Source organism: Sphaerodactylus townsendi, linkage group LG01 (assembly GCF_021028975.2).
Source record: "Sphaerodactylus townsendi isolate TG3544 linkage group LG01, MPM_Stown_v2.3, whole genome shotgun sequence".
Lineage (NCBI taxonomy): Eukaryota > Metazoa > Chordata > Lepidosauria > Squamata > Sphaerodactylidae > Sphaerodactylus > Sphaerodactylus townsendi.
The window spans coordinates 138,610,794-138,634,978 of NC_059425.1; the positions used below are offsets into that span (position 1 = coordinate 138,610,794).

Genomic DNA, 24,185 nt, shown 5'->3' on the forward strand with positions numbered 1-24,185 from the left:
ACTCCCTTCTGCTTCTCTCCCTTGTTACCTACCCTTTCTAACCCCTTTGATAACAATGCTGATCATGTTAGGCTAGACAGTCTGAAGGAGTTTCTCATAAGACAGTAGAGTAGGGGGAAAGAATCAAGCCAGGAAATGATTCCCTGTTAAGGAAACAGTTAATCTTTCTATATGAATCCAGGTTGCCATGTTGCTTACATAATTATTGTTTTCACTTTTGTCCATCACATGGATGTTTAATTGTCTGCTAGGCTAGCACGTTTTGGTGCAGAGACCTCCAGAGCCCTTATCACTTTTTGCCAATTCTTTCAATTGCTTGTTTGGTCTCCAGAATATTTGAAACTTTTGGAAGGTTCTTTGCTTCATAATAACAGAATATGATATAGGTTTGATTCCAGATGCCATAATCTCTAGGAAAACATAAATATACATGTACACCCACTCTCTTCTTCTTACTCTCATGTGGAACTTGGCTTACAAGAATTTTTTAGGTTCCAGAAAGAATACTAGTATGGCAAGATGTTGGATGTATTTTGACTTTTTTTTTTTTGCAAAAGGCATGTGATTTTCTGGCAGGCATCTTACTTGAAGAGTCTAATGGTTAGCAAGTGATTTGTAGTGATGACCTGGAACATCTAGCATAGAAGCAAAAAATTAACATCTCTTTTTAATAATAAAACAATGGATCTTTATGGTTGAGAAAAATGTATGTGTTAAAATAATTTTAGGGCTGTTGCTGTAGAAATATCATCTGTAGTGATTAAAATATATTTATTATATAATGTTTGTATAAATGTATATTTTGTATAAAATATAAAAGATATTTGATTTTTAACGATGATTTTTATTAAAAGATTTCTGTGATAGGTTTGTGCTCAACATTCTTGCATCAAATGTGTGTTTATTTCTTATCATTTTTGTGTGATACATACTTTTTCCTACCTTTATCTAAAGGCTGGGGACAGGTCAGAAACAGTTGGTGTTACAGAACACGATCAGGAGATACACCTACCCAGTGTATGAGTGGATCCCACTTTTCTCCAAAGTTATTGGACCCTCAAAAGGGTAGCCCCCATCTCCTTAGCAAAGAATGGGGGATGGGGCACTCCCTTTGAGGGTCCATAACTTTGGACCTCCTAAACCAAACTGCACCAAACTTGGGGGGTCCCATAAGGACAGTTTCCAGATGATATCCTGAAATTTTGGTGTGCTGATACATCCAAAAATGCGTCCCCTGCAGGAACATCCCAGAACTTTGCCCAAGAATCTTCATTCTGCATTAAGTTTTCTGTATTGCTGTCAATGGGTGTTGCCGACTTTGGGGGGGGGGGGGCACATTTATGAAGGCACAGTATCAAAACTTTCAGGGTCTCATCAGGAGACTGCACTGATGATACCCCCCAGGTTTGGTGCAGTTTGGTTCAGGGGGGCTCAAAATTATGGACCCCCTGTAGCCCCCATCTCCTATTGGAAACAATGGGGGATGAGCACCCCTTTTGGGAGTCCATAACTTTGGACTTCTTGAACCAAACCTCACCAAATTTGGGGAGTAGCATAAGGACAGTCTCCTGATGATACGCTGAAATTTTGGTGCTGAGTTGTCTAAAAATGCACCCCCTGCAGGCACCAATGTCGTGGTGCAAAAGAATTTGGTCGTGGTGGAGTGGGGGGCATCCAACTCACGTTTTGTCCAGGGCTACAGTTTGCCTCGTTACGCCCCTGCTAGCATATTTAAGTGTTGAAATAATATCAAGCATACAGTAAACCTATACATCAATGTTCTAGTGTCTCCATTAAGAAACAATATTTTATATCAGTTTAGGGAGATGAAAACTAGAGACCAAAATGACAAAAAAGGATCAAGCAGCTGTTTATCCCAGCAGGTTCTAGGCACTGGTCTGAATCCTAGGTATGAGTCCCAAGTGCCTGGCCAGGCAATAAATTCAAAGGAAGGGATAAGATCCACACATGTAACGTCACAGCAGATGGGTATTTTAAAGCATGTCAGGAGAGTACAATACCAGGATCTGTTACGCTAGCTCAACAGTAAGAACATTTTAAAATGGCGGTGGGGAATAACTCAGCTTGGCAGCGAGGGGCTCTTCATAACAACTATACCAGAAAATGTGGATCCCATGCTCTACAGAGAATGCATGGAGACCAAAATGAATTTAAATATTTTTATAAATTTTTGGTGCAAACATTCATACAGTAAGACATAAAGAAGCATACATACCAGTTCTTGAGATATATAAGCAGGGAGAAAAATAGGTTTGGATGAGAGATTAGGAGGGGAGCAACAGGGACTTATACGTTACCTAGGTTCAGATGAGAAGTTCTTAAAGAAGGCAAGGATTCATATGATCAGCATGTGAATCCAAGTGAAGGACGATATACCGTGACTCAAAACCAACTGGACACAAGAGAGATTCAGGCTAGCAAAGAGCGCTGAGCTTAGGGTGCACTGTACTTTTATACCCCAGAACGCAGTTTGGGGCGGGAGTAGGGAACTCTCTTCCTGGATTTCTGGGATTTCCATGCTGGGATTAACAGCTTGTCTATTGATCTCTAAATATCGGGACCATTGAGCCAATTGTCTTTTGATTGAATCAGGGATAGCCTTGAATGGCTTATGCAGAGTTTCTTTTACGAGTCTCCGTCCAGGTATTCAGATTTGGCTGAGGTGTGTGTTATCAGGGAAGGATCGATTGTAAAGGAGATGGTTGCTAAAGGAGGGGAGATGCAAAACCTTGTGGCAGGGTGTTTCCTGGATCCTTTGTGTTGCAGCAACCTTGGTGGGGTGTGGTAATCAAAGACATGTCCGTAAGGCTTCCAGAGATATTGACTGGGTTAACTCTTTCAGTGGTTCAACCTTGCTGGCCTGCTTTAATATATTTTGCCTGGACATTCTGCTACACACACATATACATGGCTGTTGGCATCTGCCCATATAAAACTGTTATGAATCCATTATTCCATAAAGCGGGGTATAAAGGGTAGGGTAACAGATCCCGGCAATGACTCAAGCTGTAATCTAAACATCCAGATGGAAAAAGTAGCAAGGAGGTATAGAATGTGCTAGAGGAAGGAACTCGCATCTCATGAGACAGTAATAGTTTCAGGCCAACAAAACATCAATCTGTAATCAGATTCTGGCCTCAGTTTTAGAGCTGGAAATCTGAATTAAAGCATTTAGAAAGAAATGATGCCTGTTTCCTGCACTCAAATGTGAAAGAAATCCAGGTAATGGGTATACATCCTGATTGTATAACAATTGTTATAAGGTTTATCTTAGTACCCAGGTACACTAGAAGTCCCACTGTGATTCAATGACATTGTTTCTGTCCAAATAATACACGTTTGGGTTCTTTACTACAATTTTTGTTTTTTTAATTTCAGCTTCTATATTTTTCTTATCTCTCAGATGGCAAAAATCAAGCTACACGTAGTAGCATAGTATAGTATAGTAGCACAGAATCCATCAGTTTGCTGCTTTCTCTCAAGAAGCGAGTGGATACATTTAAGAAGTGGCTTGTATGAACCTAATTTCTTAAAATTTCATAATGTCAAAAAGTGTAATTGTACATGGTATGAAATTATAAATAATGTTCATGTTACAAAAGTAGTACAGTAAACTCAGGTTATATAGGAATATGAGCATTGCATATATTTCAATTTTCCTCAATTTCCATTTTAAAAAGCACCAGAAAAAAATCTGTGGTTCACCCCAATAGCTTCTAACTTGCTAGAAAAGTTTCATCTTAACTCACTGATTACTTTGTTTCCACTAAGAAGAAGAGTTGGATTTATATCCCCACCCCCCTTCTCTCCTATAAGAAACTCAAAGGGGCTTACAAACTCCTTTCCCTTCTCCCCTCACAACAAACACCCTGTGAGGCAGGTGGGGCTGAGAGAACTCAGAAGAACTGTGACTAGCCCAAGGACACCCAGCTGGCATGTGTTGGGAGTATACAGGCTGATCTGAATTCCCCAGATAAACCTCCACAGCTCAGGTGGCAGAGTAGGGAATCAAACCCAGTTCCTCCAGATCAGAGTACACCTGCTCTTAACCCCTGCTCCTAAAAGCATCTTGTTCCACCAAAACAGCAAGTGTCTTGTATTTCTTTGCTCCATCCAGGTAAGACTCCTAAGACTGTCACAGGGACGTAGGTATAGATTTTTTATGGGGGGTTGGGGGTGGGGCCACACCCCCACCTGCCCCTAGGGCATGGCCACGCCTCCCCAAGCCCCGCCCCTGGCCTAGCGCTTACAAAAGCAGCTCTCTGAGGTCGGGCACGGCAGACTCCCCTGCCCTGCCCCCTGCCCGTCCCCTATGAGCAGAGGCATAGAGGGAAAATGGAGCCTGGTGCAAAATCTGCCCCCCCCCCCCGGCAGCCGCTGTGATGCTGGAATCCACCCCCAAACAGCATCACTTTCAATGGTGTTTAAACTAGAGAGCCCAAATTCTCCTTTTAAATCCACCTTAAAGGGAGAATCTGGGGTCCCTAGTTAAACAACATTGAAAGTGGTGCTGTTTTGGGGTGGATTATCTCCCACCCTGAAACAGCATCACTTTCAATGTGGCGTAGTGGTTAAGAGCAGGTGCATTCTAATCTGGAGGAACCGGGTTTGATTCCCTGCTCTGCCGCTTGAGCTGTGGAGGCTTATCTGGGGCATTCAGATTAGCCTGTGCACTCCCACACACGCCAGCAGGGTGACCTTGGGCTAGTCACAGCTTTTTGGATCTCTCTTAGCCCCACCCACCTCACAGGGTGTTTGTTGTGAGGGAGCAAGGGCAAGGAGATTGTAAGCCCCTTTCAGTCTCCTAAAGGAGAGAAAGGGGGGATATAAATCCAAACTCTTCTTCTTTTTCTAAACTGAGGACCTCAGATTCTCCCTTTAAACCCATGTCAAAGAGGGTGGATTTAAAAGGAGAATCTGGGGAAATTTGGGGGATGTCTGCTGTCAGGGGTGCAATTGTTAAGCTAGAAGCACCACACTTTCAGGGTGTCTTTAGGAGTCTCTTCTAATGATACCACCCACGTTTGGTGAAGTTTGGTTCAGGGGGTCCAAAGTTATGGACCCTCAAAGGTGTAGCCCCCATCTCCTACTAGCTCCCATTGGAAACAATGGGGGATGGGGGCACCCCCTTTGGGAGTCCATAGCTTTGGACTCCCTGGACCAAACTTCACATAACCTGGGTGGTATCAATAAGGGACTCTCTTGATAGTACATGCCAGGTTTGGTGAAGTTTGGTTCAGGATGTCCAAAGTTATGGACCCTCAGAGATGTAGCCTTCATCTTCTATTAGCTCCCAATGAAAACAATGGAGGATGGGGCACCCCCTTTGGGAGTCCATACCTTTGGACCCCCTGGACCAAACTTCTCCAAACCAGGGTGGTATCAATAAGAGACCCCCCTGATAATACATCCCAGGTTTGGTGAAGTTTGGTTCAGGGGGTCCAAAGTTATGGACCCTCAATAGTGTAGCCCCCATCTTCTATTAGCTCCCATTGGAAACAATGGAGGATGGGGGCACCCCCTTTGGGAGTCCATAACTTTGGACCCCCTGAACCAAACCTCACCAAACCTGGGTAGTATCACCAGGAGAGTCCCCCAAACAATCCCTGGAGGTTTGGTGCTGCTAGCCCAAACAATGCGCCCTCTGCAGGCCAAAAAACGAAAAAGCACTAAAATGTTTTTAAAACCCACAAACGGAGGGGCGGAGCTTCGGACATAAATGGGGTTTTTTTTCCAAACCCAAGAACCCTCCCCTTACCTACGTCCATGGACTGTCATTATCATACATGAATTCCCAATAGATGATGTAATGCTCTAAAACCTAACCAGTTTTCTGGCTTTGGAAGCAAACATGTACCATATTTCTTAAACCACTTTGAAAAAAAATGATTTCGTTATACTGCAGTTTGTTCATGAGGCAAAGCTTCTAAGAAGTGCATAAAATATACATCTCATGCTGGGTAAACCAAATGCAATAACTTCCAACTTCAAATTATTGATTAACTTCTACTATGGGGATATTTTAATGATTTATGTAACCTAATTTTGTATATTATTCAAATTCTTCACAAATATAGCTGTAATAAGCCACCTGATGACTCAGCCATGTAAGATAAAACTAAATCGCACTGGTTGTGGCAAAGTTCTGACCAGTAAGAAGTATAGGACAATCTCCCTCCCAAAACTGCCCGACTTTTAGTAGTGGCCAAGTATAGTCTGAGAGTGGATGAATGCTTGACAAGTCTTCTGCCTTCATGGTGTATGCAATGCATGTTTCTTTCAACAAAGCGTAGTAATTGCAGAATATCAGATATTTAACAATGGCGACTCCTAATGCTCCTATGAATTGTTAGTGGTTTGACTCCAAGACCAGATGTTCATAGTTCGAAATCTCTGATGACAAATGTCTTGTTAGACTTTTTTCCAATACTTTTCCTATGCAATCTCTCAGAATTTCATTTTATAGGCATTTTTTATTAAGATGTATCTGAGACTTGTCTTGGGGAAGCTGTAAAGATATTGGATGAAGAACATTTTGTACATGTGAAGCATCCAGATTTACCTCATGCCTTGATGCTTATTTTCCTAGGACCCAGAAATAGAATGGACAAGTTAAGACTGGATTATCCAAAAACGTCTTGTACAAAATTGAAGTCTAACAATCCACAAGAAAATAGTTGCAGCATTGCTTTTTGCAATCAAGAGTCCAGAAGACATGTATAGACTAAACTGCCAACTACTGTTCCCAAGGGTTCTATACAAACGGAAGAAAATGGTTGTGGAGTCATTTATATCTTCCATCATTATGTAAATAGTTGCATTAGAACACTGTTTTGCATATTTATTCAAATAATACAGATCTCAGTCTCACCATTTTATTCAATCCTTTCCTGTGTCAAAAGCTTCCTTTTCTCATCCTAATAATTACTTTTTGTTGACAAAAACAAGTTGTTTAGGGACAAATGTATTTCTTTAAAAGGAACAAATTGTCAATGTCTGTGTAAAGTTCCATTTTTTTCTTCTACAAAATTTGCATATTTTAGTAACTATCTGATTAATTAAATATTGGCAACAGTCTAGTTCATTACCCCAAATTGATATGATGTGGAATAATTTCCATGATTGTGTCTCTGTCAGCATTCCTTTATGAGTATTTTTATCTTAGCCAAATAATAGAAACACTGGTGATTTAATGCCCTGTAGATCAAAGAAAATTCCTTTAGATGGCACCATTTGCTTCCACGAAGTCTTATTAAAAGACAGGTCTGCCTGCATGCCTGTATGCTGACAGTTAATTTAATTTTTAAAATACAGTCTTTCTTTGGACTAGACATGCACTTCAGAATGTCATGTTTAATGGAATTCCAGAATATGGAATGGCTGGTCAAGCAAATGAAAACACCTCTAGCACATTGCTCACTCACTCTGCTGGACTTTCTTTCTCAAGGCCTCTCTCACTCTATTTTGTACTTCATGTATGTATGTTACAATATTAAAAAGCTTAATGCCCCACCAGCTCTAAAAGGCCCATTATTTTTTCCTTATGTCTTTTGTTTGACAATAAACTTTTTGAATGGTGATAGAATCAAAATAGGACCCCACCTGCACATATTTTAAAGGGAACTATAGCCAATAATACGTTTGTATGTACAAAAATTCATGTACAAATCACCCTGTGTAAAACAATGGGGAAGAGAATGTTCTTCAGTAAGTCATCTCAAACAAGAATACATCTGAGTACTAGAGACTTGCAATGAGCTAGGACAGGTATGATATCAGAGCTGGAAGGCAGAAAATAAGCCAAAAGATCGTGCACAACCAATAAGCTGCATCTGCTTATTGGTTAACACACCTTTTTAAATGATGGTGAGTACTGACAGGCATTTAATGAGGCAGATCATTAACATCCTACTTGACCTAGAGTTTCTAAGCAATTGATCTTAATTTTGTTGAGTGAGCAGGAATGGCCATTGCTGTTGTCTTCATGCATTATTTTTACATTCTATGTTCGACTGATACACACTAAAAGCACAGAACATTGTATTTAAAAACACATGCTGGTTTGGGCATGTTCCAAAGGGAGCTCCTGAGTCTTTGTACCTTCCTCAGCATGTAGCCATCTCACAAAACATTTTTTTTGTTAACTCATGAAATTGCCCTAGGCATTGTTTATGAATTTGCTCATTTTGTCTCAAGAGCCTGTGTGTGGATCATTCCACAACAAACAGTTATTGTGGTCCACAGAAACATGTCAGATAGTGCCACCAATAATTTGTGAAGGCAGGTTGTGACATGCAACTTTTAAAAAAACACTTAGAAGTTTCTTAGACAAGGAGTGGTTAATCAATACAACCCAGTCAAATACACAATTTTCAAACATCAAAAATCAAATTTGCACAATAGATTAGGAAAAGTTTAACACACTGGAAGAGACTGTGCTATGGCCTTCATATTTTCTCGTTAGCTATCACTTTGATGTTTGTTATTCAAAAGGCAAACGTAGTCTCCTGTGCAAGCACTGGGTCACTACTGATCCATGGAGTGACATCACATCACAATGTTTACTAGGCAGACTATGTTCATGGGGTGGTTTGCCATTGCCTTCCCCACTTTTCTACACTCTACCTCCAGCAAGCTGGGTCCTCATTTACTGACCTCAGAAGGATGGAAGGCTGAGTCAACCTTGAGCCAGCTACCTGAAACTGACTTCCACTGAGATTAAACTCAGGTCGCAAGCAGAGCTTTGATTGCAGTACTGCAGCTTACCATTTATACGCCACTGGGCCCCTTTCTTAATGTTTACTTGCCCATTAATTAATATTCTTTTTCTTGCATTTAAGAATAGACATACAGTGTTTATTTAATTATATATGCATATAAATTTCTCATGCAAAATTAGTTGTGTTTATTTTTTAGTTTTATTTATACATTTTTATATAGGTTCTCACAGCTCTAATCTTGGAGAAGTTTCACCAAAATTGTTATTTGCTGGGAATTTACTCTGGAGTTCCAGCATACCCAAGTGCCACTCAGAGGGAGTGATGAAGAGGTGGCATATAGGTAGTGACAGGAGAACTAAGAGCTGCATGACCTAAAGGACACTAGAAAAATGGAGTAATGTGGGTACATGAAGGGGGGAGGAGGATGCTTAAACAGGCAAATACGAAGGGGTTGATATACAGGGATTTTGGACCAGCAGAATGAGGGATGATTCTGATGTAAGTTCAGAGGAATAAAATAAATTCAGCTCCTGCTTTTTTGTGGTTTTATATATGAAGCAATTTACAAAATCATTAACACTGGCACAGAAGCTCTTAGATTGTACAGAATTGCGAAAAATCATACTCTTAAGCCAAGAATCTGTGGCTCTTAAATGTCACCCCATGTCTGCCACCCAAAATAGCCACTGTTTAGGTCATCTGTTAAAATCATTCTTTCAGGTCTCCATGCAGCTTAGTGGATCCATAATAGTTCAACCTAAAAACAGCATGCATTACATTTGTTGACTGTTTTCACAAATCTCTTCATTTTGCAAAATATACCACTCGCTTTTCAAGAGAAAAACACTGGCTCTTTCCAAACAGACACTGGCAGGAGAATACTTACACAGAATGGGTCGAATAGAGAAGGATTCGATGCAAGAATTTTAACTAGGCAAAAATGTGAAGCCTCACTGGAGAAACTGAAAAGTTGTCTTCATTGCCTATTCAGTAGTCCAGCTTGCATGCCAAGAGTTTCATCACATTTCTGCAATCATAAGTGCTTTGCTATGTAAAAGAAAAAGGGGAAATTAAACTGGAGTGTTTCTATGGCATGCAGGCATGTTGCCAAGTGTTAATGGAGGCTCGTTCCAAGGAGAATGGTCAGTCTTTCATTATATGATTTTCCAGTCTTCTACCTATGCAAAGGATGCATCTGATCTGTTCCATTCCACTGTTGGATGTTGTAAGAATAGACAGCAGCAGTTTCTTTTATTGCATGACAAGACCCCTTCCACTTAAAAAAAAAATATTACCTGAACTTTGAGCTGAAAGCTGCTTTCTGCTTTCAACTATTCATCTGTTTATTTGGCAAACACCCAATACCTAGCATAGGCCTCTTCAATTCTAAATGTAACACGATAAAACAGAATATGAAAAGCAGTAAGAACTTTTCTTATATTAGAAACTCAACAAGGGACAAACAAATGTGATAAAAGTGTGACTTAACATGTGACATCAGTCAAAAAAAGAAAGAAAGAAAACATGGGCCATAAATACCTATAAAGCAGGGGGACAATGAGAACAGGCAGAAGAGGCAGGCACGAACTTCCACTCACACATCCTCCTTTTGAAATCATTGTCCAGTTATTCACTGGTGCTCTGCCAGCAGCAAAGGTAAGTTTCCTCCAGGACAGAGATTTCTATACAGATGCCCTCCCACTTACAGCGCAAAAAATTTAGGAAGTCCTGTGGTTTCTGAGGGTGGGGAAACCCCAATGTTTCCCCTTGATCTTTTTTGGGGGGTTCGCTCCTTCCAGTCTCCTTCCCCACCCACTCAAAGGGATCAATGGCCAGCATCCCCCCCTGCAAAAAAACCCCCAAAAGCAACAATAGTAATAGTAATATTGATACAAGGCATTTCAATATAAAATTTAAAGGGATTAAACAAAATATTGTGTTGGACAGGGAGCAACCAGAAAGTGGGGGCAGGCAAGTTGCACAGCAGGCAGTAGGGCACTTCCTTATGTGTAAACAAGGAAATGTGAGGAGGCACCACTGCGAAGGAACTGTAGGGCAAGGAGCATCACGGGAAGTGCTCTATGCATAATGGCCCATTTTCTCCTGAGCTGTTTTTCTCCCTGCAGGGACTGATTTGAATTATGGAGCCCCACCAGAAACAAGAACAGTTGGAAGAAATGGATAGGAAAGAAGGAGAATGTTAGGTCTCGGAACCTTAGGCCATTAAACTGACTCTGAAGTAATAATCAGCAGCGCTTATTCAAGCACCATAATTGGCAAAGTTCTAACGAAGCTAGCATTTAAGATCCAATATATTCCCCAAGGTTCCCCCCTCCTAACTTCCCAGAGGCAGCCTCTGGAACCAAGACTGCCCCAAGGTCAGCAACAGATAGCAGAGGAGCCACTTGGTCTTCTGCCCACAACAAGATAATTCTTTTCTCGTGGGATAGGCGATACAGGGAAGGTCAAGTTCACTACAAAGCATATGAAGTCATAAAACACAGGTGAAGGAAAGAATGCACAGATGGCAGTAGTTACATATATAACAAGCGGGTTACATATGTCAAGTAAGGTATTGAATGGTTATATATAGCAGGTTACTGAACTCAAGAACCACCCCTCTCACTCAGATAAGCATCCTCCTGATTTTGAGGTCATGGGAGGATTCTGCTCCTTCTTTCTGCCTTCCCTAATATACTTTACACCATTTCCTCGCCTAATATACCTTATACCATTTCCTCGCCAATGGAATAGCTTCCCAACGTAGCTTCCCACCCACAAGCAGTCCAGTCAAATCTATCATCCTCTTCTGCAACTTGTGCAGTCCAAATTCCAAACTGTCATGCATATACCAAACATCCAAGAAAGTGATCTAAGTCACACACTTAAAAGGTCAATGAACTCCCGGGCAGTATGTTGTTAAGGAACAAAGCGTCTAGAAGGCATTCTACAAAATAGTTATCTGAATTCCAACTTGATACAACAGTTTATTTCTTTTATTACACTTTTATGCTGCCCTTCTCCTCACGGACTCTGGGTGGCTTCCAACATGTTAGATTACAATTTAAAACACAGTTGCTACTAGAAACTATATCTAGAAGCACATTTACAGGCACATCTAGGGAAAATGTAAGGATTTCAGTGTTAAGTACTGTAGGTCTGGTTTGCAAATCTCTTTTGTTTGAGACATTTTGAATTGATGCACTGTTTTGGGGATCAGATTCTACCTTTAAAACCAAAGAGTTACTAGCAGGAACAATATGCAGAAATGTTGTCATTTTGATAAGCAATTTATGACAGTCAAGTCTGAAAGAGCTACTATTGCATGCAATGTGATAGAATAAGATTGACAAAACATGTAACATGTAACAGAGCTTCTACCAGCTAGAATTGCAAGCCCATGATGATTCATTCATTCGTATGCAGCTTTTTTGTACCCATTGTTTCTTATTTCTACTTTTCAGTTCAAACATCATGTCCTAATATACCTGCATTTCCCATTGTACTCCCCCTAACAGTTATAAACCATGACATAGCATGAGATATGCCCGTGGTGGCAAACCTTTGGCACTCCAGATGTTATGGACTACAATTCCCATCAGCCCCTGCCAGCATGACCAATTGGCCATACTGGCAGGGGGTGATGGTTCGCCACCACTGAGATATGCTTTTACTATGGTTGTACGTGCGACAAGAACAAGGTACTATTTTGCAGGGATTATTGTCGTTTCAATCTGAAGAATCATACAAAGTACCCATCCATACAAAACTCCACTATTAATGATCCAATTTTATTCTCTCTACAAACAGACTTTATGAGTGATCATCGCCACAAAAGTTTAAAAATATGCAAGCAATTTTAATAGTGCCTTTGCTATAAAGAGTAAAAGAAATAGAAAATAAATTATGATATTCAGGAAATCATGTGGAGTAGTTATCAAGTACTGAGATAGGTAAATTTGCCTTCCGCAGTAAGGAGCAGCAGAGCTTCTATTTTTTTGTAAGTGTTGCATACCAAAGTACCCGTATTTACTCGTTCTAAGTTGACCTGACTATAAGTTGACGCACCTAATTTTACGACAAAAAACTGGGAAAGCTTATTGACTTGAGTATAAGATTAGGGTGGAAAATGCAGCAGCTACTGGTAAATTTCAAAAATAAAAATAGATACCAATAAAAATGTTTTTGAATATTTATTTCAAAGAAAAACAGAATGGTATCAACCATAACGAAGTTCTGAAGTGGAATATATAACTCTCACAGACAGTATCTCTTCAGAGTTTCATAGGGAAGATGCTCAACAAGATCCCCTTTTTAAAAAGTCCCTACAGGTTCTCCTTCAACATGTATAGCTTATCATTACACAGTGGAGATGCTTGCGTGGTGATGGCAGCCGCTGCCCGAAAGCAAGTCTTTTTTGCAGGTCTGCAAGCTCAGCTGGACAGAAGTCCCACCTGCTTTCCAAAAACACTGGGTGGGGGCTGAGAAAGGTGCTGGCAGTGGCTGCACCCCAGGGCACCCTGTGTGTGTGTGGGATTCCTGCCACCGTGGGCTCCAATGGTGCGGATTTCCCCATGAGTATGGCTTCCTAGCATTCATGGAACTTCCTGGCCTGAACAAAAATTCTGTAACATATAAATATAAATTTTAATATTCCCACCTATTCACTGAATATTCACTGAATGTGAGTGCAGCAAAGCAACTGCCCAAGGTTTACCTGGGAGTTGCCTTTGTGTTCACAGAGCAGGGAGCAGGTGCAGAAAAACACCCTCAGCTCCCAGCCTTTTTTTGCTCGCCACCCATTCACTCGCGTATAAGTTGAGGGGGGCTTTTTTCAGCCAAAAAATGTGCTGAATTATACGCGATTATATAAGGTATGTTGGCATAGTTGCCATGGCTGGCTGCCACAATAACGAAAAGCAAGACTTTGTGGTGATGTTACCAGCACAGCTGGTTGTTTGAAAAATCTGTTCCATGGGCTCTCTTTACAAGCACTACAGTCAAAAGGTTTCCATGAGTCATCAGCATGTGGCTTTTAATCTATTGAACAACCATACAAATCCCTACTTCCACCTATGTTCGAATTACATATCAAGACAAAGTAATGATGAATAGAATGGACCAGTCAGTGGGAAATTTCTATAAGAGTTTTCTCAAGAATGAGAATACTCACACAAATTAAGATATGTATGAATCGTGATCACTGTGTTCAACTAAAGAACAAGGTTGCATGATTTTTCTTCAGCCTAGCCTTCTTAAACTTAAATTTATCTATGTGTTATTTGGGGGGAGGGGGACGTAACAATGAGTAACAGATGAAACTGAAGCTGGGTGTTAATTTCAATGCACATTTAAAAATCAAGCCTTCAACAATTACTGAAATAATTTAAACATTTTTTAAAAGCTAATTTCCCCTGCAGCAGATTTTTTTGGTTGATATTCTAGAATTCTATATTAATTGAAAATAAAATATTAAATATGGTATTTTCAGAAGATAGTTTTGATCCAAAGTTCATTTTCTGCCTGAGCAAAGGTATTTATGCTTGGTGTGTGGAAATGATATGCATAAATTCCCACATCCCAACACTGTTCATGGATACCTCCAAAACCAAGGACTGAGGGGCCACAGTGAACAAAGAAGGCTGGGAAGTTCTGTTCCACTCATGAGCTGCTGTATCCAACCTAATATATATTAGCATAACATTGATTAGTGTAAGTTCTACTTACTGGCTATATTGAAAAGACATCTTTCCAGGCATGATGATTTTCAGAATCTGACATCAGAATTTATCAAAAGTAAACACCAAATTATTTCAGATTAAGCACATGTTGTGTCTATGATGATAGTATTGTTTCTTATCAATCTTTATATTATTTCTTAAATGGCTATAAGCACTGTTACATGTTGGCAGTGGAACAGTATATGGGGAGTATGAATGGAATTACAAATAAATTATTAAACAATGGAAGGCCAGCATATATACTCAGCCTGGTGGATTACAACAGTTCTGGGGGCTTCAGTTGTTCCAGTGAAAAGAGAGAACGCTGAAACATTAATCAAATTATTGTGCTTTGCTTTAGTGCATCAATTCATTAAAAATGACTTTAATGCAGTCTACTGACTCAATTACATACGGAACCAACATTAAACAAACAAAACTGATAAGAGAAAAACAAACAAAACAATGTCAGATTTATACTTTACAACTGGCATCATTTATCCAAGCTAGACATAAGATGACTGATCCTTACAGCCTCTGAAAGAAACTTAGCTACAGCCAGGTAGTTCTGTTGCGCTTATCCTCTAGGAAAATCTTAATTAGTATTGAGGGTGGTTGGCTTTCCCACCTAACCAGCAATGGCATTATCCTTAACTGACATATTCTAAGACAGAATTTACAGAAAAGCAAAATGTGTGTCAGTGATTCCACCTCTGTGCCATTATAGGGTCAGACTCTCGCAGAATAGGGAACACCTGCAAATCTACCACAGAGCACCTCCCAGGGAAGCACGTTGAATCTGGCCTTAGCGAATAGTTCTCGATAGTGGGGACTCGATAGTGGGGAACGGTCAACTTTTACAGATAATTTGCTACACAAAAATAATTATTATAACTTATACCAAGGGGAATAGGAGAACAAGAATTATCAGTTCATTAAAACAACTGCTGAAATATCCCGGTTGAACATATTTAATGAACATAGCATTTCCTCCAGAATAGAGAACATGGGCAAATCACAGTAATTGGAAACTGCTCTTAAATAACTTGCTTGAAGTTTGCAATAGTGGCAGCAGCAGTAAACGCACTTCAGGCAAAAAATAACCCAAAGACTATGGCATTAACAAAATATAACCCGTAATGAATAAACCAATGTATTAAGCAATACAGGATGGAGGTCAATACCTTACGGTACAACAAACGAAAGATACACAATGTATACTATACATACAGACACTCTCTCACACACGTATAGAACGTAATACCTGAAGAATGCACCAAACGAAGCGGACTGCAGTCTACGAAAGTATATGCATTATAATGTGTCAGTATTTAAAAAAACTCCCAATTTTTGCGTCAGTTGGATAGTAATCTTTCCGTGGGGAAACCTGTTGTGCAAATGGGGAAGAGGGGATCCTTTCTCCATATAGCCACGGCAGCGTGGAGCGAATGCAAGACAAGTCCCGGGCAGTTCGATGTCCGCCACCTTCCCCCTTCCACCCGAGAGCCGCAACCCAGCCTGCCCTGCATCTGAACTGCAAGGACTTCCCCTCGTTGGTCTATTCCCCCCGCGTGGGAGGGAGGCAGGCAGGCTGGGAGGTGGGGACTACCGACTTGGGGAGCCAATTGCAAGCCGCAGCCGTCGCCTCCCCACCCCCACTCCACTCGCCTTCTCTCCGTAGCCGAGGGGGGCGATCGCAAGTGGGGGCCGCCGCTTTCTGGGGTGTCGCCTGCGGAGGGTCGGGCAAGCGCCAGGCGGCTCGTCGCGAGCAACGTGGAGATCTCGTGCGGCGGCGACCCCAGTCGCGTCGGCGAAAGCGCAGGGTCCTCTTCGCACTGCTTCGGCTGCCCGCAAAAGGGACATCATGCCGAAGAGAAAGGTAAAAAAAAGCATATTGCAAATATTATTTCTCGGTGCAGATTTCCAGATTGCGGGGACAGAAGGGAGGGACGGAGGAGAAGGATCTCCCGGTCATTTGCAACCCACCGATCGCGTTGCGGGGAGGCCGCGAATCCTGCCCGACTTTAGGGATTTTTCACTGCCTGTTGCGAAGGTGACAGTGTCTTGCTTGATACGTTTATGCCGACATGGGTCAACGTAATGTCACTGTGGCTCATGCAATACGCGTGTCGGAAAGAGAAAGACACATTTGCTGGTCGGTGTCCACAACAGGCCCGTCTGAGCTGTCCGCTTGGGTAGGAACGGAATGGCACAACTCTGCGCGGGTCCCCCTCCCCGCGGGCTGCGGCTGCAGCTTTGCCCTCCTCCTGCTCCTGGGGAAGAGTTCCCTGCTTGCAAACTCGCAGCCATTCGCTCTGCAAACTGTGTGGGTCCGCCTGGAAAAATGCTCCCCTCCAGCCCTTTTCCCCTTGAGGGACTGTGTCGCTGGCTTGTCTGTCTCTTTTGCAGCCTTGAGAATAATGGTGGCTCCAAGGTAACATGGGGCGGGGAGGGTGGGGGGTGGAGAGAAGCGAAAGCAAGACGAGAAAAGCCATGTTTGAACCAAACTACACCCTTCTCCTTTGCTGCGGTGACAGACCCGTATGTACCGACTCCGTTGTCAATCAGGACAGGGGGCCTTGTGCTGGCAGGGCTGAGGGATCTGCTTACATGCACTGTGGCAACAACGACAGAGTTTCTAAAGAGCACCAGGGTGGCAACTGGGAGGAGCATTTTGCACCCTGGAGATGGAGGGAGGGGAGAGAGAGGGCGTCGCGGCTGCCCATTTCCCAAGGGTGCCTTGTCTCTGAGAGTTTTCATTAGATGTCTGAATTTTCCGCCTTCCTTCTTTCCATTTGCCTCCATTCTTACTTCCTTTGCTGTGTTTTACTTGTCCTTATTCTCATGTTTTAGCTGTCCACTCTACACTTTTGGAAGGGGGGGGGGCGATCATCCAGTGGTGTGTGCCTTCCTCACCTCTCAAGGTGTTTTGAGTAGGGAATTTTCATTGCTCCCTTACCTAGAACTTGCATCTGGAATTGACTGTTTTATACACACTCAGTTGGAAGTAATTCTTGAGGTTAACTGTGAAGGGGCTGTAGACCAAAATGGGGCCAGTAACATAAGAGGCAGGGCTTCATGGGATAAATGTACAAAAAAGTATACAAGCCCATTTCCTCATCTGGATTGATGAGTTTGGGCAGTTGTAAAATAAAACTGTATCATAATTGAGCCTGGCTTTAAATGTCTCTTTAAATATCTTATTGATTCTGGTGACACAGTAAAGATTAGTTTACTTTCTGGCCTTTTGTACCTCCCTTACTCTTTTAACAGCGTAATCCTAAACAGAATTACATCCATCTAAGCCCCTTGAAGTTGATGGATTTAGAAAGCTATAACTCCATATAGGACTAATATAATTTGTAATTTTCCAGGATGATGATGATGATGATGATGATGATGATGATGATGATGATGATGATGATGATGATGATGATGATGATTTTACCTCTGTGATATTTTGGGCTTAATACCCAAATGTTACGATGTTGCTAGAAGCTTTTACATTATTTCAGTTTTACCTTTTGCTTTAATGGTGTAATATGGTGAAAGATATTTCACTGTAGCTGAAATAGTAGAAAGGAGTCTATATTATTTTTAAAAAATATTGGAGTACAACAGTATCTTTATGTCCATGTTATGTGCCTAGTACAGAAGTTCTTAACCTTCATTGTTCTTATCAGTGATCCAGTATTTCTAATCTTTTTGCATTCTGTGAATATGTTAATTTCAACCTTTTAAACTGCTCACTAACTTCAGTTATCAATAGATTCACAGAAGGAACTATTTGCATGAATTTTAAAATAGATTCACGTATTTTTAATGGGTTTTATTAATTCTAATAGATTTTGTGAATTCTGGTAGATTTTAATAGGTTTTATGGATTTTAAACAAGCTTTATTGTTATAGTGTTATATACTGTAGCTGTTTTTAGGTTTATTGATATTTTATGATTTTTTAATCTTATGTTCTAACCCGCCCTGAGACCTTTGGGAGAAGGGCAGGCTAAAAATACTTATGTACATATATAGAGACAGACAGGCAGACAGACAGACTCTTCAGAATTTTAAGTGTGGAAATTGTTCTACAATACATAGTGCGTTTATCATCATGACAACCTTATAAAGTCGGCCGCTGACCAATAATCCTTTTTTATAGTAAATTGAGTTATACAGTAGAACTGTGGGTATATTGCTGCCATAACAGTACAATAGCCTGTTGGCGGAACGAGATCTCATGGGTCTTGCTCAGGGAATCTGCATCCCCAGTTATTTTCATTTTGACAACGGTGTCTTAGGATGAACCCATGGGAAAGCAACTTAGGGGTGTAAAGGAAACCAGAGTTGTTGTAGTTCTGTACTTGGTTTATTTATTTAGGTATTTATATCTGAAATGCTATTCACTCTAAGGCAGGGTATGTGTTGTATTTCTGAATGCTTTCCAAAAAAATAGTGCCAATAGTTCCAAAATTATGTGTTGTAGAGAATAATATGCTAAATCTTCCTCTCTTATAATGTGCTAATCTCCTATATCATTCTCTGTAATGTGTAGAATCACTCTGAAAGCTAAATTGAGATTTTGGGTTTCCTAACTCTAGCACTGCAAGCTCATAAGCCTTTGAAAGCTAGTAGCAGCCCATCACTAAAATAATTTAAATCCACATAAAACTGAAGAATAATTTAGTTAACAGTGTAAGCCAAATAATCACTTCTTATCATAGCAAAATTGATAGACCCATGCCTATCAGCACAGATGTGAAATAGAGTCACCCACAGGCAAAGGTATGGAGTTCTGAATCTTTGGGGAATTTCCCAAATACTCCTGACAAAATGGTGTGATGAGGACCAAGCATGCTTGTTGCTTCTCATGAGCCAAGAAAGATTGAGGGCAGCTGCATGAGGGTTGGGGAACTGGCTGCCGGCACTCCTGCAGTATGAGACTGTTTTTCACTTAAGCTGTAATTTAATGTCAGCCAGGTCACCAATGAACAAACAGTTTGCTGTATGAGGCTTTTGTACTATGCATAGATATGAGCAGCTGACTCAATTTTTAGCTAAAACACTATAGTGACAGTCTAGCAAAACTTTTAATTCGACTTAATTGACTTAGAAGTATATATCTCTGCTTAGGATGGCAGTGTCAACCACATACACTTGAAGCTGACACTCTCTTTCCACTCAAAGTATGCATTTCTCCTTGTGATGAGTAGAGGAGCAATTTCTGCTTTTACTGCCGTCAGCTGCCTTGATTTCATGATGTTCCTAGGAGGTCCACTGATCCATGGATGCACAGTTTTGGGGATCGTAGCAGGCTGCCCTGGAGAACTATTAAATGGTTATGCTGCTAACCTGGCCACGTTGAGATTCTACCAAAAACTCCCGATAGGACTGTGCAATGTGTTGGGTTGCCTTTGCAGACATCTTGGATGCTCCAGGTCACAGGTGTCAAACTTGTGGCCCTCCAGATGTTATGGACTACAGTTCCCATCATCCCCTGCCAACATGATGCTGGGGATGATGGGAACTGTAGTCCATAACATCTGGAGGGCTGCGAGTTTGACACCTGTGCTCCAGGTGGTAGAGAATGCTGCAGCAAGTCTCCACTTTGGGGTTAGTCACTCAGAACTTGTATCTTCAGGGCTGCATTGACTACGCCTACCTATTTGCTTTCAGACCCAGTTCAACATGCTGGTTAGTATCTGGGCAGTCTGATTGACATGTTAGGATGGGCAGGCACCCTTTAGCCCTGTCGCCACAAAAGCTGGAAGTCACGGCAGCGGCTGAGCTTCATTGTTGTCTGGAATGGATGCCAGTGAGGGAAGGGTGGGCCAGGGCATTCCCAAGGCGAAGCTGACACCCTGTGTTTGCAGCCAGTTGTGCTGCAGCCGTGACCCTGACTTTATGCTACCCTTTTGGGGCAGCATGACAGCAACTCCAGCCCCAGCTGCCTCCACTGTCTGGATTGGACTGTTAAAGTCCTTCATGGCCTGCAACCCTCATACCTGTAGGACCACATTTACAAGTATACTCCTCTCTGCCATATATGGCCACCTCCTTAAGGTTCTTTTCCTTACCATGTCTGCACAGCCAAAACAAGATCATGTGCCTTTTCCAAGATGAGCCCAGCTCTTTGGAATGGCTTGTCAAAGCAGGCGAGGAGGGCACCTTTTGTAGCTAAAGTTGAGCAGGCATATGAGACATTTGATGTTAGGTAAACATTTTCAGCAGACCTTGTCTGAATTTGCTGATTCTGTACGTGATTTAATTTTGGGGTGCATTGTCTGAATCCTTTTGAATTAGCGTGTGAGTGTATTTTAATCTGTTTTGAGTTTGTTACTTTATGCCTTTGCAATTTCGTTGTTACACTGTGCAGTGCCTTGATTCAAAAGAGATAAGGCAGGATGAAAGATTTTCAATAAATGTGGGAATCCCAGTACCCTCAAAGGTTGTCTACTAGCATCACCTATGGCCCCTTATTACTATGCAGAACAATTCACTTTCAATCCACTTTCATAATTGTTTGCAAGTGGATTTTGCTATTCCGCACAGCTGCAAAGTGCATTGAAAGTAGCTTGAAAGTGCATTATTCTGCAGGTGCAGGAGGGACCTAGATCTTGTCAGGATTCTGTCTCAACATGTTTACTTTTAAACACTTGACAACAGCAGCCAGTCATGGACTCTGGATTGCTACAGGAGAATCAAGCACCAGATTTAAACTCGGGGTGTTAGCAGATTCCAGTTTTTTCCCCATTCCTCTCCCCCTACTTATTCTTTTGTCATATGATAAAGTTCATTCTGATTAAACATGACATCAGTGGTCAGGTAGTTTCATAAGGTATGTTGGACCCAAACTGGACATAAATGTCACCACCAGCTCCTTCTGTTGTGTCCAGAAACAGATTTAGCTCAGTGTAGATGGGCCAAGGCTGCAGTGACATGGTCCTGACAACCTATTCCAGTCAATATTCTGGCTGCAGCATTCTGTACCAGTGGAAGTTTCTGAACACTTTTCAAAGGCACCCACATAGAACACTTTACAGTAATCTAATCTACATGTAACCAACACAGTGGCCAGATCTTTTCTGATCAGAAAAGGCCATAGATGGCTATTTAAAACCAGGTGAAAGGCAGTCCTGTCCACAGCTTCCATTTACTTACCAACAGTTCTTCTGGAAGGCTTCAGAGCAGACTTAAGGGCCACAGTAGATGCCCTTGCCTTCTAGCAAATATTTCATTCTTGTGACCTAGTTCCCTAGTCAAAGAACTGGCTCAGGAGAACATTTCTAATACACAGAACACTTCAAAATTCTCTTGCAATAATCCTGACAACAATCCTGTAAGGTAAGACAGTGTTATTACTTTAGTATTGTTTATATTCTTTCCAATCTGGTTTTAGGCCTGGAAATGGGACTGAGACTCCCTTGCTCACTTTGGTAGATGACTTGGGAGTTGATCGGAGGGAGTGTGATTCTGTTGATTTTCCCAGGCCTCTCAGCAACTTTCAGCACCATAATTATTCCATCTTTCTGGACTACATACCTGGACTGGAACTGGAGAGGCACAGTTTTGCAGTGGTTCTGGTCCAGCCTGGAGAGTCGGTTTCAGAAGGTGGGGTTGGGAGACTGCTGCTCAGCCCCTTGGCCTTTGATATGTGGGATCCTGCAAGGTTTCATTTTGTCACCTATGCTCCTTAATATCTACAGAAATCCACTAAGTGATATCATCCAGAGACCTGAGTTGGGTTGTCAACAATATGTAGATGGCACTCAGTTCTACCTTGCACTTCTGGGTGACACCAAGGAAACTGCCAAAACTCTGAACTGGAACGTGTAGGCAGTTTTGGAGTAATACAGGCTAATAAATGGAAGCCGAATCACAAAACAGAAATGCTACTGATGAACAGAAGGTCTGCCCTCAGATTTAAGGCATCTCCCCTTCTGAATAGAGTGGTACACCCATTCAAAAAGGGGTCCATCATCTTCAGGACCCAGGCCTGCTGTTGGTAAGTAAATGGAAGCTATGGACAGGACTGCCTTTCACCTGGTTTGATTAAAAAGCCATCTATGGCCTTTTCTAATCAGAAAAGATCTGGCCACTGTGTTGGTTACAGGTAGATTAGATTACTGTAATGTGTTCTATGTTCTAATTAATATTTTTTCTTAATGAAGGCAGGAAAGTGATTGTTAGAAGTGGGCGTAGCCCATTCCTTTTTAATGTGAATCTCAAAGTATGGGGGAAAGATCTTATCAGAGGTTTCAATGGAAGGGAAATATTCTTTCTTTCCCTTTGGTCCAACCTTGATAGGTTTGGATGACTCTGAATCCTCATGATGCAAGTCTAAGGCTGCTGGGGTCTTAGCCAATAGATAGCTGAAATCCTCAGACTTGAAGAATCTGGCAGACTGCTCTGGAATATCTACAGGGACTTGTTTGTTAGTCAGGTGTGCTGAATATTGTAAAAACAACCACCTGGAAATTAACTGTTCCAAATCTAAAACCATGATTTTACCAAACTCCTTGAAGACCTTATAAGTGGTCACTGAAAGAGGAAGTGCCAAATCAGATTCAAAGGTCTTTAAATACCCTGAACTTAAATTTCCACTATCAAAACATGGAGCTGGTCCTCACACAAGAACAGAATGAATTTATATAGTAAAAATACATCAAAACATCATCTTTCATTTTCACTTTTTTTACAGGAAAGGTCCATAATTTCTAATATGACAACCTTAAAGCATTTAATGCAAAAGTCTGCCTGCAGCTTTTATATGGTGTTCCCTTATGGATCCCATCCTGGAATAGAAATATCAATGATTCAATCCCCTCTTTCTAGCCTAAAATGTGTTTGAGGTGGCTTTACTATGTTAACTATGCTACCTTATGCCTAGGAGCTGGACAAACTACAGGAGATGGACTTGGTGTACAACGTTCAAGTACTGGATTCAGCCTTTGCTTTCAGGCCTTGGGGTTTCTGAGAACCTCAATTACTAGACTTTAAGTTTTCAGAATGCCCTACCAGGCTGGTGGGCCCACATGGGAAATAGAGCTCATTTCCCTCAGGGCCTACCTCCAGGCAGTATAGCCATGAATTTTCCCAAGGTGCTTCCCTGATTCAGTTTCTCAGACACTATTTAATATTTTTGTGCCATTTAAAAAAAAATATTCAGCCATGTTATCAATATGTCAATATAAACATGCACAAAGGGGGTGTTGTGATGCCACTGATGACATCAGTACCCTCCCTTGAAAATCCTGATTAAGTTAAATGGAGAAAAAAATAGACTACTACTATTATGAAAATGCAGAGGGAGGATAGATGTGCTGCAGAACTGTGCCCAAACCAATTCCAGTGTTTGAGGATCTACCTCCAAGAAATTCCAAATTAATTTGAGAGTGGGAAAGAAATCTAGGTGTGTAGATGCAGCTTGACACAGCTAGTGGCAGACACTTGGAATAATCTGTGGCCTAAATGTCAGCTGGGACCAAAGGACAGGACTGTTTAAAAATTGCCACAAGCCCCCCCACCCCCCATGGCACAGTGGCACCATGCATTCCTTCCACCAAATTATGCATTTCATTTCCATTTATTGTTAATTCACTTGAGGAACTAAGGAATAAACTCTAGGATCTTCCTGTTAGATTTTTATGGGTGTGCATGTCTGCTGTGCTGCCACGTAATGAAGTAACAAAAGGAAATATTGAGTTAGCCTGCGTAAACCAGAGGGC

General features: G+C 41.4%; 1 protein-coding gene across 3 annotated transcripts in view; it reads left to right on the forward strand.

The window, feature by feature from the left end:
* Positions 1–16,042: 16,042 nt before the first annotated feature.
* Positions 16,043–24,185, forward strand: part of HMGN3 (high mobility group nucleosomal binding domain 3) — a 35,655-nt gene continuing 27,512 nt past the window's right edge. For 2 of the 3 annotated variants that reach the window (XR_007244408.1, XM_048495529.1), the window contains exon 1: positions 16,043–16,340. Coding sequence is in view for 2 of the 3 variants with exons in the window: in XM_048495529.1 (XP_048351486.1) it covers positions 16,326–16,340 (15 nt within the window). In the remaining variant the exon portion in view is untranslated. The remainder of the gene's footprint in view (positions 16,341–24,185) is intronic. The other variant, XM_048495541.1, reaches the window with a different exon arrangement.